Here is a 14,779-nt window from a genome sequence, read left to right on the forward strand (position 1 = left end):
GCCTGTTAGAGATTCAGATCATCTAGAGATAGCAAATTTCAGATAGAGTACATGTAATCTTGTTGCGAGGATTTCGTTCACCTAAGGGTTTTAGGGCTTTGCGAAGATTGGTCATGGCTACCCTAGTAGGGCTAGGGTGTGCCCAGAATGGTGCCCATTTTACTAGAGTAGTTTGGCATGTAAGAGATGGTAAGGAATGATTTCGAGGACGAAATCTAATTTAAGTGGGGGAGAGTTGTAACACCCCGTTTATTTAATAAATGAGTAAATAAATTAATGATTGTATAATAGCCCTAAAATCAATAATTATATAGCAAGGTGTGGGTTTCGAGGAGTAAATTAGCATAATATAGAAGTCAAGGGTTAAAAGTGTAAGTTCAAAATTAGTTTTGTAAGTATTTATGAAGGCAGGGACTAAATGGTAATTAATGGGACTTCTTTTGAAAAGATTTTAGAGGTCAAGGGGCTAATTGGTAAATCCCAGAGTTTATTTGTAAAGAAATTTAGAGAATGGGGTTAAAAAGGTAAAATAGGGACTTAGATTGAAAGGAATAAGAGAAGCAGGGGCTGGAATTGTATATTATGGGAAGTTTGGATGTAACCGGGTATATAAACCCGTCACTCTTCGGGATCCCTAACCCTAGGAGCCTTAGCAGCCGCAACCCCCCCCTTATATCCCCTCCGCCGATCGCCACCTTCCCTTCTAGACTTCGGGCGCCGCACCAACATCACCGTGGAGATCGGAAACCACCGCCGTGACGAGCGCTGCTGCTGCTACCCTTCGCCGACGACGACAAGCGACGCGCCGCCACCTCTGTTGAGATCGTCAACCACCGGACGTCGCCACAGCCTCAGTGCCGATGAAGACGGGGTTGTGTCGCAACCCACCTCGCTGCCGATGAAGAATCGATCGCTGCTTTCTCTCTCTCCATTCTTTTTCTTCTTGTTCGCTCCATCCGTCGCTGTTGGCTCGCCCCTGTTTTCTCCGGTCAACGTCGCCACCCCAAAGGGGCTGTCATGTTCGTGTGGGTGGGACTTCTGTCGTGTAGGGCCGTGAGGAACCACCATGGCAGCCGACCATGGTGGCTACTGCCGTCAAATGCCGCCATCAAACCCCCTTCATGATTAATGAAGAACTGCTCGGTGGGTGTTCATCTTGGTGTGTGTGCGTGATGTGGTGTGTGGGTGAGAAACCCTTGGCCGGAATCTGAAAAGAAGCCACCACCACCGTGAGGTGGTGGCTGCCGCCATGTACCACCGCCGGCCACCGCTAGGGTGGCTATGTGTGTATGTGTGTGTATTAGTTAGTGTGTGTGTGTTTATTTTTGGATTAAGCATTGTAATTGTAATTAACTTTGATTAATAATAAAAATAATAATAACCACCACCGTAAGGTGGTGGCCGCCGCCGTGAGCCGCCGTGGACCACCACTACCCGAGGTGGTAGTGGGTGGTACCCCACAAGCAAACCCTAATTGACCTAGCCAAAACCCTAATGGGCTTAAAGATTAATTTTGGGCCTATTGGGCCATGTTTGGGTGGAAAACCCTAATTGTGAGTATTTGGGCCTTGGACTTGTTTGGACTCACTTTTGGGCTATTGAGATTGGATTGTATATTAAGCCCAATTTCTCCATATCATTGACCTAGTAGAGTAAAGGACTTAATGGATTAAGTCCTTAATGGGTTAAGTAAGAAACACTTAACCCTAATCGTCATTTTATATGAAACCCTAGTTTCACTTGGGCCTTGAGTTGGCCCTTTCGATTGGGTTTTGGTAATTGGTTTATTAATGGGCCATCCAAGAATAATCAAATGGACTAGAGTAATTAGTTGGGCTTTAGGGTAAGGCCCATATGAAGGATTGGGCGCAATTTGGAAAATTAGGCCATAAATGGGACATAGTTTGGGCCTAGAGGGTTGTATGATATTGGGCCCTTAGAATGAGACATGTTGGACTGGACTGAACAATTGGGCCTTAAGAGAAGTCCATATAGAGGTTTGGGCCCAATTTGGAAAGTTGGGCCATATGTTGGGCTTTGATCCCTAGTTGACTTTGGGCCTATGGATTGGGCCTTGGGCTTGGGTAAGCCAAGCTAGGGGTAATGTAGTAATTATCCAAAGTATGTATTTATAGTTATGTAGTGGAACCCAATTATTAACTGGGTGTTATTTTGATATTGACAGATCGGGAGTCTGTCATCCAACAGCTATGGTTTTGTCAGCAGGACTTCAGCAGTGTGAGGTGAGTTTCCTTCCAGTAGGAACGGGTCTACGGCCACAATGCCGGCCCGTTTAGATAGCAGTAGTTCCGGACTGCGGTCCGATGCCGGGGTGGTCCCGAGAAGTAGTTCAGTATGCTTGATGTCTTTGTGATTCAGGCATGTCTATGTGTTATGTGTTCCGGACTGCGGTCCGATGCAGTATGCAGTATATGTGTTATTGTTATATGTTATGATTATGTTATGCTATGTTTAGTTAGTTCCGGACTTCGGTCCGATGCAGTGGGCAAGGCCCTAGTTAGTTCCGGACTTCGGTCGGATGCAGTGGGCGAGGCCCAAGTTAGTTCTGGACTTCGGTCCGATGCAGTGGGCAAGACCCTAGTTAGTTCCGGACTTCGGTCCGATGCAGTGGGCGAGGCCCAAGTTAGTTCCGGACTTCGGTCCGATGCAGTGGGGGAGGCCCAAGTTAGTTCCGGACTTCGGTCCGATGCAGTGGGCGAGACCCAAGTTATTCCGGACTTTAGTCCGATGCAGTGGGCGAGGCCCAAGTTATTCCAGACTTCGGTCCGATGCAGTGGGCAAGGCCCAGTATTTGCTTTATGTGTTATTGTATGGTATGTGGTAGTTTGGGGGAGCTCACTAAGCTTCGTGCTTACAGTTTCAGTTTTGGTTTCAGGTACTCAGTTTTCAAAAGAGGAGCTCGGGAAAATTGCAGTGCACACACCATCTGTTCAGCCTGGGATGTTTATACTCTGATATTTTGACAATTGTTACGATATCTTGAGATACACTGTTTATGATTTTTATATGATGTTTGATGACTATGGTTTTATTAATAAATTAAAACGAAATTTTTAGACTATATTTTTGGGATGTTACAGTGATGGACTCAATCATGTTCTTATATATATAACAAAAATTTATATTTGGGGAAATCTCTAAACCTGTATCAAACCTATAAGAAGAAAAGAATAGTATATCTTCTAGTGCATAAAGGAAGTGAAACTAGCTTCTATTCATCACTACCACCTCAAATTCACTTTTAATTCTCCTCCTATATGCAAATTAAGTCACCATCAAGATCTCCCATATTTCCAAAAACCATTAATAAGAGGGAAATGGGAAGAGTTGAGGCATTGAGTTCAAATCTTTTCCTTAATGACACTTTGGTCCACAAGTTTTAAGATTCCTACTAGCATGCATAACTAACTCTTATCAACCCAACAAGTTAGTCATCTTACAGGGAATCTAGAAAAAAAAAAGTTTCTTAACAATTGTGGTTCTAACTATATCAAGACGAGGTCAAATACTCTCTAACTTAAAATTTCTTTTTTAACCTTGAATTTAATCTTCTAACAATATTGGACACATTAAACTTACTAATAGTTATTTATTTCAATTTTTTTTTATTTATTTGAATTTAATTTCAAAACAATTATTTAATTTTCCAAAAAGAAAAATTTTACCTAAACGGAGAAACAAAAAATTGCCCACACATGTGTTATACGTAGAAAACTTTGAGAAGATGTCAATTATACCCCAATGAAACATTTTACCTATTAGTGTTGTGTCTGGTCTTAACACTTGTGACACGGGTGCCCGGTGGGATGCGATGGTTTTTTTGAGGGACCGACATTATGAAAATTGTAATAGTGTAGTGTCTAATTGTGGAGTCCACCAATAAGTCTCCTAGCTCAAGTGTGTTGATGAGACAATTGTCAACATACTTTAGACTTGACCGCTTGACTAATAACACAAACAAAACCTTGTATATTTTATTCTCTCTTCCCACATCTAGTCTTTTTATGTCTTTGCGTTAAGTCCATTTGTATCATTTCCCTTCGCATTTATTGTGTGGTGGTGGTTTTTAAGTTTCACACCTCTTCATTCTATAATAGGATATATGTAGTTTACTACTCAAACGTAGAGTTATTCTTCGCAATTAAAAATGATTGAAGATAAGTATATGGGCGAGGTGTGTTCGATCATTACATCCAGTGGCGGAACCAGAAATATTTGCAAGGGGTAGCACAAAATAAAATTCCCGATAAAAGATAATAAGATAACTATTTAAAAATTACAATTTTAATAGAAATAACAAACTACCGCAAAAGTCTTACATTTCAAAGTTGACCTCTTCGCTTACCCATTTTTTGAAAGCGCTCCATCACTTGTTCAATCTTAACATCCACAAGTGCTTCTTTTTCTACACTACAAATCAAAGCATCATTCATAAAATCATCACCTATTTTATTACGCAAGTAGGTTTTCAAGAGCTTCATTGCGGAAAAACATCTTTCAACGGTTGCAGTTGCGACGGGCAAAACCAAAGTCAACTTTAATAACCTATAAACCAAAGGAAAAGAACGATCTTTTCCGGTTTCCACCATCAAACGAGAAAGGTCCGCAATGCCCTTCAAATTAGCAAATCTCTCATCATCAATCAAAGAGTGATAATAGGTTTCAAGTTGACCATCAAGATACACCCTTTCCAAAGCAGTAAAATCCGTTTTGTACAACTCACTTAGCTTCACCAACTTTGATATGTCAAACATAGAAAATGAATTAGAAGGACTCAAAGCCGACATGTATTCTAGCAAATCGGTGCTCACTTCACTTAAACGGTTCCCAAACTCTTGAATTTGCATATCCAAAACCGTGTTGAAAATATCAACTTCAAAGTGATGTTGATTAGTAATCTTCGTCCTACGGTTTCTTGGAGTAACATAACATTCAGACATTTCCACAATTTTAATTTTATGTTTCTGACAAAAAGAAAATACCTTCTCCAATATTGAAGGAAATCCATTATTTCTTAAAGCTTTTAGCATTTTCATTGTCACTTTCACCAAAGAAGCCGCTTCCAAAATATCTTGATCCTTTGTTTGAAGATGTCTTGACAATGTATCTGTGAGACCAAAAATCTCCAACATCAAGTGTAAATAAAACACAAAATCAAGCGTCTTGAAATATGACAAAATACCGTACGCTTGATTTTGGTTATGTAAACTAGATCCCTCCTCTTCAACATAATTAAGAACATTGACTACCTCCGGAAACAGATTCTTCAAACTTGTTATTGTTTTATAATGTGAATTTCATCTTGTATCTCCAGCTCGAACAAGAGAAATCTCTTGATTTAAACCTCTTCCAGTGTCAATTTCACCATTACCAATTTCTTTTTGAACCCTTTCCTTGTGACTCTCCCGTATGATATCTTTTCTTTTACAAGAAGCACACACCACATTAACCACCAAAGCTAATTGCTCAAAGAAATCTTCAGCACCATCATGGTTCTTTGCTACAGCCACAACCACTAACTGAAGTTGGTGTGCAAAACAATGTACATAATATGCCGAAGGGTTATCTTTCAATATCAATGTTTTCAAACCGTTAAATGCACCCCGCATATTACTTGCTCCATCATATCCTTGCCCTCTTACCTATTTCAAAAAAAAATTATATATAATATAAATAAGAAATTAAATAGATAAAATTCAAATACTAATAAAGGAATTCATGATTTCGCGCCTGAGATATACTCAAGTTATTGTTGGTAAATACTGAATCAATGGCTTCTTTTAGAGTTAAAGAAGATGTATCCTTCACGTGCACAACTCCAACAAATCTTTCCTTCACAATTCCAAGGATATTAACATATCGCAAAACCATAGCCATTTGTTCCTTTTTTGATACATCATCAGACTCGTCTACTAATATAGCAAACACATCCTTACCAATTTCTTCACAAATGGACTTTATTATCTCTTTTGAAAAGCATTGAACAATTTCTTTTTGAATCTTCGGAGACGTCAATTTTTCATTTTTTGAAGCATTTTGTAAAGTAACGTTATAAATGCTTTCATTATGGTCCCGAAGGAATGATAATTGTTCAATGAAAAGACCCTTAGAAAGAGAGCCATCTGACTCATCATGACCACGAAATGGTAACGTATTTTTCAATAAAAATCTACAAGTATCAATTATAGCACGTAATCGAATTTGATAGTTACTCGCTTCAAATTCGGTTTGCTTATGGAAAGCTTCACTAATAGATTGGTTTTTCTTTACTAGATTTTCACACTTTTGTTTTGCTTTGTTGTGATGACTATCAACTTTACCCTCATGATCTTTCAATGATTTCTTTTTACTCCAAGTGTCAAAGCCTCTCGTCACAAATACATCTCTCCCCCCTTGTTTCCCCACAATGTCTCCAAACAAGTAACAACATAAACAATAAGCTTTGTTTTCTTTTGTGCTATACTCTAACCAATTAAATTCATCAAACCATTCCTTTACAAAACGTCTATTCTTATCACCAATTTTTATTGATGGAAAATCATGACCTTTTGGTTGAGAAGGTCCTTTAATCCAATATATTCTCCTTATTTCATCCCTTTGATTTGGATGATAGGATGTAATTCTTGGTCTATCCGCAGGGTCCGAAGGAAGATTATTAATATCAAAACTTGGTGGTTGGGGTTGTGGTTGAGGTTGAAGTTGACGTCTTTTCCCTCCACCACTTTCATCACTACTACCAACATCCAATGCCCTTTTAAAAAAATTTCCAATCAAACCCTATAAACACAATTAAATATTTAAAATTCATAATTGAAATATAAACCTAACACAAGTGAACAACTAATTGACTAATTAGGTTTTCAAATTGACAACTAAATTAAGCAAAATTATAAAATATAAAAGATAGAAAAATTAAATATTACTTGTTTCATGAGTCCTTGAATGCGCAAGTGTGACTGTGGGAGAAGAAAGCCAAATTGAAACTAAGAAGTTGTGGTCAAGCAACGGGGTAGGAGATGATGAGAATTGAGAACAATTTTATTTTTTTTCCTTGATGTCGTAAGTTAAATTGTACATAAATAATTACATAAAACATTCACATTTAAATGGGCCATGTTTACCAATTAGTGGGCTATTGGACTTTGCTTTAAATATAATTGGATGTAATTGGACGTTAAGGTTGTATCTAAGAGTATTACATTTATGTATATAATTTTTTTTTTACATTTCTACGGATTAATTGAGGGGTAGCACGTGCTACCCCTACCAACCAAGTAATTCCGCCAGTGATTACATCAATAAGAAACTTAAATATATCTTTTGTCACTTTTGCATATGCCCCATTGACGGTGTTGAGACTCTCACTACTAACTCTTCCATCGACGAGGCTTCTTCCATCAACGAGGCTTCGACCAGGAAGGTTGTAATTTAAGTTAACTCACTAAAAGTTGGACATGTATTTCCTACCACCAACTTTGTTCATGATATGGATGTGCATTTGGACCGAATACACGAACCAAAACCGAAACTCTAATCGACCCGACCTAAAGTAGGATCGAATAAGTTATTCGGGCCAGTTCTCAGGTATGTATTTTAGCCCAATTCGGGTTCCTGGTAATTCGGGGTCGGTTTACCCAAATAAAACATAATTCGGTTCTTGAAACCCAGACCGAAAAAGTTTAATAGTATATATTTTTTTCTTGATATTGATATCGTGTTTCCTTGTAGTTTTATGACCATGTTTTCGGTTTATTTGGGTTATTCGGTTCATTTCGGTTCATAAGAGTACCAAACTATTTGGGTTTTTCGGTTTATTTGGGTTATTCAGGTCATTCGGTTCAAAAGAGTACCAAACTATCCGGTTTTTTCGGCTTATTCAGGTCATTCGGGTTATTTCAGTTCAAAAGCATAGTGTGCATATTATTTTGGTCCTTTCGGGTTAATAACCGAACCAAAACCCGTATTATCCGAACTGAATCGGTTCTGAATTAGTATAATCGGTTAGGGTTTCGTGTCCATGTAACACCGCATTTTTACCATAGCCTTAGATTGTAAATATTATAAAATACGAAATAAAAGTATATTAATATTGAGCCAAAATAATTATCGGTGACACGTAGGAAATCTCAAAATGATTCCCGTAGATATATAGAACGCGTAAATCCGACTTCGTAAGAAGGAGTTATACTTCTTCGAAATTCACGATTGAACTGACATAACTCAGCGTATCGGAAAAAGTAAAATTTTGGTAAATTATCTTTTAGCCTAAGTGATCTAAATGAAAGTTGTAGTATTCATTAAACCGAGAGCGTGCATGTAGAGAATGTCTTAATCTGACATCATTAGAGGAAGTTATGATTTTTCTAAGATTCGGCACAGTAGTATACATCTCAAAAATAGGAATTTTAGATTGGTCGATTTTTAGCCGACACAATCTAAACAATAATTGAAGATCTTGTTAATAGGATCTCAATGATATAAAGACCGTGTTTTCGGTTTATTTGGGTTATTCGGTTCATTTCGGTTCATAAGAGTACCAAACTATTTGGGTTTTTCGGTTTATTTGGGTTATTCAGGTCATTCGGTTCAAAAGAGTACCAAACTATCCGGTTTTTTCGGCTTATTCAGGTCATTCGGGTTATTTCAGTTCAAAAGCATAGTGTGCATATTATTTTGGTCCTTTCGGGTTAATAACCGAACCAAAACCCGTATTATCCGAACTGAATCGGTTCTGAATTAGTATAATCGGTTAGGGTTTCGTGTCCATGTAACACCGCATTTTTACCATAGCCTTAGATTGTAAATATTATAAAATACGAAATAAAAGTATATTAATATTGAGCCAAAATAATTATCGGTGACACGTAGGAAATCTCAAAATGATTCCCGTAGATATATAGAACGCGTAAATCCGACTTCGTAAGAAGGAGTTATACTTCTTCGAAATTCACGATTGAACTGACATAACTCAGCGTATCGGAAAAAGTAAAATTTTGGTAAATTATCTTTTAGCCTAAGTGATCTAAATGAAAGTTGTAGTATTCATTAAACCGAGAGCGTGCATGTAGAGAATGTCTTAATCTGACATCATTAGAGGAAGTTATGATTTTTCTAAGATTCGGCACAGTAGTATACATCTCAAAAATAGGAATTTTAGATTGGTCGATTTTTAGCCGACAAAATCTAAACAATAATTGAAGATCTTGTTAATAGGATCTCAATGATATAAAGACCGTCGAAAATGGACTCCGAATAAGAAAGTAATGCATTTGATACAAGCTTTAACAGTCTATGTCTGTGTGAAAAAAATAAGCTCAAAATTAGCCAACGAAGTCTAAATAAAGTTGTAGATCTCGTCGAGGGATTTTTGTGGATGTAACGAACGTCAAAATCGGAGCCCATATGAAGAAGTTGTGCAATTTAGAAAATCTTAAAATCGTCACGCGCACACGTAGCTTGTGACTGAAGCTAACTACGTTGCCCTATCCCTTTTCGGACACGTGTCAACGAACCAGAGGAGCCACCCCACCCATGTGCGCGACACGAACATGGCTAGGCGTGGCGTGCAACCCTATGTTCCTGCCTATAAATAGCATGACATGCTTCATTCATTCCACACACCTATCAAATCGTTCTCTCTCGATAAACTCTTGATACTAGCCTATTTTTCCTTCGCTACGAAGTCTTGTGACATCCCAGATTACTCAACTAAGCAGTAGCCTTCGAGTAGGAGATCCCGAGTCAGTATTCTGCCTCTTAGATCAGAGATAGTGAAGCGAGTTCAATTTTTGTGGCACAACTCCCTCCAGCCTAATACTTTTTTTATCGGGTTCACACACAAATGGGAAGGTTTATATGTGTGGCTTTCCGATAGCAAGTTAATTGGTGAACATGTGCCTTGAACTTTCTTATTTGGAATAAGAAACTTCTAATCCGGAGACATGAAGTTTCACCCAATGAGTTGCCGACAATAAGAAGTTTAAGGCAATGAGTCTTAACTATCTTGCCCGTGAGACCTTAGGCCATCGCTCACAATAAGGTTTGCTCGATAAAGTGAGCTCAACGACTAACCTTCACATTAAAATAAGAAGATTATCTTCTTGAGCATCATATTTCTTCCATAGATAAGAAGGTTTTCTTGGTGATTCTTGTACCAATGATCAACTATTATTGAGAATAAAAGTATTCCTCCTAAAATTAGGTTGAAATTAGATCGCATCCATAAATAAGAAGGTCAATCTCCCAAAATCCGTTGAAATAAATAAACCTTTAGTTCTCAACACACTTATAAGTCATAAATGTAGTTATAAGAAATCTATATCTTAGTAAAACATATACTTGATATAAGTTACGCAGTGCATATGCAACTATACCGATTCCCAAATTTATACTCTCAGTAGTCCCTAATCTCCAAGGGATAGATGGACACTCAAGTGTTTAATACATCATGAATAATCCAAAAACATCCTTTAGCAATTATGTGGTAATCTCACACAAAATCAAGGAAAGGGGTAGTTAGTCCCATCCCTCAAGTTGTATCTAACTTGCCTCCAGGAAGTTTTCTTGGGTCTCATCTCTTTGGCTATTATCCAAAGGAATATGCATTCCCATCTTAATGTATGCATCTCACTATCCCATAAAACCACATAGTATGAAGGTATATATATATATATATATATATATATATATATATATATATATATATATATATATATATATATATATATATATATATATATAGAGAGAGAGAGAGAGAAAGAGCTAGGTTCAGATGTTTCTAGCAACTATTGTGTGCATGAATGCACCAACAGGAAATTAGGAAAAAATAAATCATTTAAGGGTATTATAGTAATCTTTGCATAGTTAATTATGGTAGATCAACAACAATTCCTTATATCACGCAAGAAGAAAAGATAAATTTAGAACATTAGCCCTAAATCGATTTCACCGCTTCCCACCACCCCTGTAGATCGATTTCACCATTTCTCTCTGTATTCTCTATTTGTTCCATATTCAAGCCCTAAATCGATTGACGAAACGAATGATATGTGTATGGCTGTTACAATTGTAGAAAGAAAAGAGAGAGAAGGAATGCAGAGAGAGATAGAGAAAGCGAGCGAGAAAGATGGAGAGAGAGAGAGAGGGAGAGAGAGAGAGAGAGAAAGAGAGAGAGCGCGCACATCACCTGTGAGACACCCCCAACACGACCCCCCCGCCCTTCACCGCCACGCACTATCACCGTGGTTAAGGCCAGAAGCTCATAGATATTGATTTCCGAGCATCGCCTTCTGTCTTCCTTCATAGCTTCCGGAATGGCCCAAAGTGATGTCTACGTGATATCTTCCTTCTTCATCAGCTTTATTATTATTATTTGATAGTCAAACAAAAAAATCAAAGATTGAAACATTGGGTTTTTGTTTTTGAATCCCAGGTACGTTTCTTTCTTAATTTTCTCCACTTTCATGATATTTTCCTTTAAATGACTCGGGGAGGCAATAGAGCAGGACATCAACACTTTGTAATGGTTGTTTTTAATTTAATTGACTTGGTTTTTTAGATTTTTGGTTTGTAAAGAAGATTTGGTTTCGTTTGACAGAAATTTGTGGCTTATTCAGGTGCAAGACAATTAAGGAGTACAATATTGCTGCTTCTATAAGCATTAGCACTTTTCCCTTTTTGCCCTTTTCCCCTTTCTGTAAATCTAATTGTTTATTTCATGATTGTTTTTGTATGTGATTAATTTAGATGAATTCGAGTAGTATGCTAGTGTGTTTGGTTGTACTTTATCTTATTGCATATAAGGTGTTTATGAAAATGTCTAAAAGAGAACTTGATATAATATATACAATTTGTTTGATCGGTGGGTTTGGATGTGCATTATCTCATTATTTATGTTGTATATGATTGATTTTAGGTGAATTTGATTAGTGTATTAGTGTGTTTAGTGTGTTAGTGTGTTTGGTTGTACTTTATCTTATTAAATGCTAGGTGTATTCTAGCAGAATGTATTCTGCTACTTGTATTTCACTTGACAAGATCTGATGTGTATATACATGCTTGTATGTGACAAAACATAAACAATAACATCAATATGTGTGTAGAATACTCATAAACTCATTCTATTAGAATATTTAAATGATCATTTGGTTAGAAATAACATAATTCTGTTAAAATATACAACCATTCGTTCTATTCTTTGTTTGTTATGGTTCCCAGTGGTAGGAGGTTCATTTGCTGATCTTTTTATATCTTTTTGATGTTTCTACCCCTAACTTTGTTTTGCATAAATGAAGTGTTTTCTTGTATAGTTTCTTTTGTGTTTCTGAAGTTGTTGGCTTAAATTCTTGTTTTCTCTGGTATGGCTTGTTCTCCTGGTACGATTTTTACCGAAATTAACGTCTAATTTGGCATCAAATTAACTGATTATAATTCATGAATTGGAGATTTTTTACTGCTACGACCTTAGTTTACTATGAGAATATAAATATTACATAAAACATGTGTTGCTAGTAATTTTGACAGAATACATTTATACATGTTTTAGAATGTTTATGCATATAGAAAAAAAAAGACTACGATTTAAGTGCACTCTGTAATGTATTTTGTTAGAATTTATTCATATATATTTGTTTAACTGGTAATACTCATGAGTAATGTATCTTATTCTTTCAGAATTGCATGGAGAAGGAATTCAATATTCATCATACATTAGAAATATTTGGAATCGAGTTCAACAACAAGTATATATGTGAAGATCAAGTGGATTATATGGACTACTAAAGAAGATCAAGTGTATTTATTCAATAACTGTATATTCAAGAATGCTATTTTTTAAGAATTGTATTCATTTTTGATGATATTCTGTTAGAATATGTATAAATATATTAAAATGTATAAGGATATTAGTCTGTAAGAATACGTATGAATTTATATTTTATTTCAGATGTGTATTAAGAATACAATCATAGACCCAACTTGGATGTATATGAATAATAACCTAGAATTCTTAAATCAGGTTAATTATCAAAAATACATGCATTGGAAATATATTCTGCAAGAATAAAATCAAAAATATATTTACTAGTTTATGGTTGGCATTCTATCATTCTGACAGAATAAAATCGGATTTTTAAATTTGAATTAATTTAAAATATTCATATTTTTAAAAATAAAAGAATTAATTATGCCTAAAAATCTGAAAATTTCCTTTTTTAATATAGGTTAATTGACTAAAATGTCCTTATGCTGAAATTTGTGTGATTATATTGCACATGTTACCCTATTGTAATATCATAGACCCTCAGATCATGACCTTTGATTTTATTCCATCCGGTGGTCCGGATCTGTGCATTCTGTCACACAATAGTTAGTAAAAATAAAATAACTTAAGCCTCTATATATATATATATATATATATATATATATATATATATATATATATATATATATATATATATATATATATATATATATATATATATATATATATATATATATATATATATATATATATATAACTCTTTTTCAAGAACTTTAACACAAAACACTCAAAATTTTATAATAAAACAAATACAAATCTTCATAAATCTTCCATACGGTTTCCCATAATATCAACTTTAACCCTTAATTTTTTCCAGTCTCATGGAAGGTCCATGGGGTTTTAATTTCTATCATGGTTGGTCTATTGGCAATAAATTTTATATTTTTCTTAAAAAAAACTATTTAAAAAAATATGAAATCAATAACACCCAACCCCCTTCTCATCATCCGATACATCAAGTTAGGAAAATCATGTTGGTTAGACTGGCCCCTGGTGCTCTCCGACGATATTTGCCGCCACCGCTAATCGACTTTCCTCCTTCTCTTCTTTGATGCCCATTTTTTATTATGACCACACTGCAACACAATGGAATCGATAACCCTTTTCTTCCCTATCCCATCTCATGAGAATTACTTCATCGCCACCATATTGTGAGATATTCTTCGTCGAACGTCTTTTTCCTCACCCCGTCTTCTCGAGTCTTTGTATTTTTTCTAAATGGAGTCAACTAGTGAGTCATGAAGCTTCTAGCAGTTTTCTAAATATTCTGCTGAATGAAAATGGCAGACGATGATGATGGAATTTTGGCGAGATAATATAGGAGTTTCTGACCGATGGTTTTTTGCGAACCTCTTAGTGGTTCTATTGGTGGTGTCGGTTTTGAAAAATGGGTAGCCAGAAGTGGCGGAAAAAGGCGGTGATGGTGGCAATATTGGGATAGACGTCGAAGTGAGTATCGTGATTCTTCGGGGTTCCGTCTACACACTAAGGGGAGTCCAGTGGAGGTGATTTTAGGAAATATCGATGGTTAGAACTTGTGGTATATGATTTTCGATGGCTGTGGAGGTGGCATCGCATAGTGATTAACAATAGAGGAACGGTAATTAAGGGGTGGGGTTTTGATCATGGTCGATTGGTGGTGTTTCTTGAAAATCCGACTATGGGTGGTGGTTGTGCAGTGGTTTCCAACAAATTTTTGGGGGAAGGAAAGTGGAGGATGAAGTTGGCTGGTAGAGATAGAAAGAAGGGAGCGAGAAATAAATGGGATATATATATATATATATATATATATATATATATATATATATATATATATATATATATATATATATATTAAATAAAAGAGGGTATAAAAGTGTTTTTATATGGGCGATGGACCAATCACGCTAGAAATTAAAACCACAATGATCTTTCATGAGACCAAAAATAATTAGGGAC

General features: G+C 36.2%; 2 protein-coding genes and 1 long non-coding RNA gene across 3 annotated transcripts; 1 reads left to right on the forward strand and 2 right to left on the reverse strand.

Moving 5' to 3' along the window:
* Nucleotides 1-650: 650 nt before the first annotated feature.
* LOC145169246 (uncharacterized) lies at nucleotides 651-3,082 on the forward strand. The gene is made up of 2 exons (XR_013742387.1): nucleotides 651-2,243; nucleotides 2,897-3,082. It is a non-coding gene; the product is annotated as an uncharacterized LOC145169246 (long non-coding RNA).
* Nucleotides 3,083-4,343: 1,261 nt separating this feature from the next.
* On the reverse strand, nucleotides 4,344-5,153 carry LOC145106729 (uncharacterized). The gene has a single exon (XM_079043660.1). It carries the CDS (start codon nucleotides 5,151-5,153, stop codon nucleotides 4,344-4,346), a length of 810 nt encoding a protein of 269 aa, XP_078899786.1.
* Nucleotides 5,154-5,318: 165 nt separating this feature from the next.
* On the reverse strand, nucleotides 5,319-11,323 carry LOC145106730 (uncharacterized). Its single transcript, XM_079043661.1, has 3 exons — nucleotides 11,207-11,323; nucleotides 5,785-6,798; nucleotides 5,319-5,663 (listed from the first exon to the last, which is right to left on the reverse strand). The coding sequence occupies exons 1-3, from the start codon at nucleotides 11,321-11,323 to the stop codon at nucleotides 5,319-5,321; spliced, it is 1,476 nt and encodes a 491-aa protein (XP_078899787.1).
* Nucleotides 11,324-14,779: the final 3,456 nt, after the last annotated feature.

The sequence above is a fragment of the Lactuca virosa genome, chromosome 4, assembly GCF_052849685.1.
Source record: "Lactuca virosa cultivar CGN04683 chromosome 4, Lactuca_virosa_CGN04683_v6, whole genome shotgun sequence".
Classification (NCBI taxonomy): Eukaryota; Viridiplantae; Streptophyta; class Magnoliopsida; order Asterales; family Asteraceae; genus Lactuca; species Lactuca virosa.

Bases quoted from the DNA above. Each gene is read 5' to 3' on its own strand.
- LOC145106729 (XM_079043660.1), bottom strand. From the start codon at position 5,153: ATGTTGGAGATTTTTGGTCTCACAGATACATTGTCAAGACATCTTCAA.
- LOC145106730 (XM_079043661.1), bottom strand. From the start codon at position 11,323: ATGAAGGAAGACAGAAGGCGATGCTCGGAAATCAATATCTATGAGCTT. The intron at 6,799-11,206 runs GTGATGTGCGCG...TTGTGTTTATAG, and splicing joins GTGTTGGGGGTGTCTCACAG to GGTTTGATTGGAAATTTTTT. The intron at 5,664-5,784 runs GTATTTACCAAC...TTTTTGAAATAG, and splicing joins TAAAAGAAGCCATTGATTCA to GTAAGAGGGCAAGGATATGA.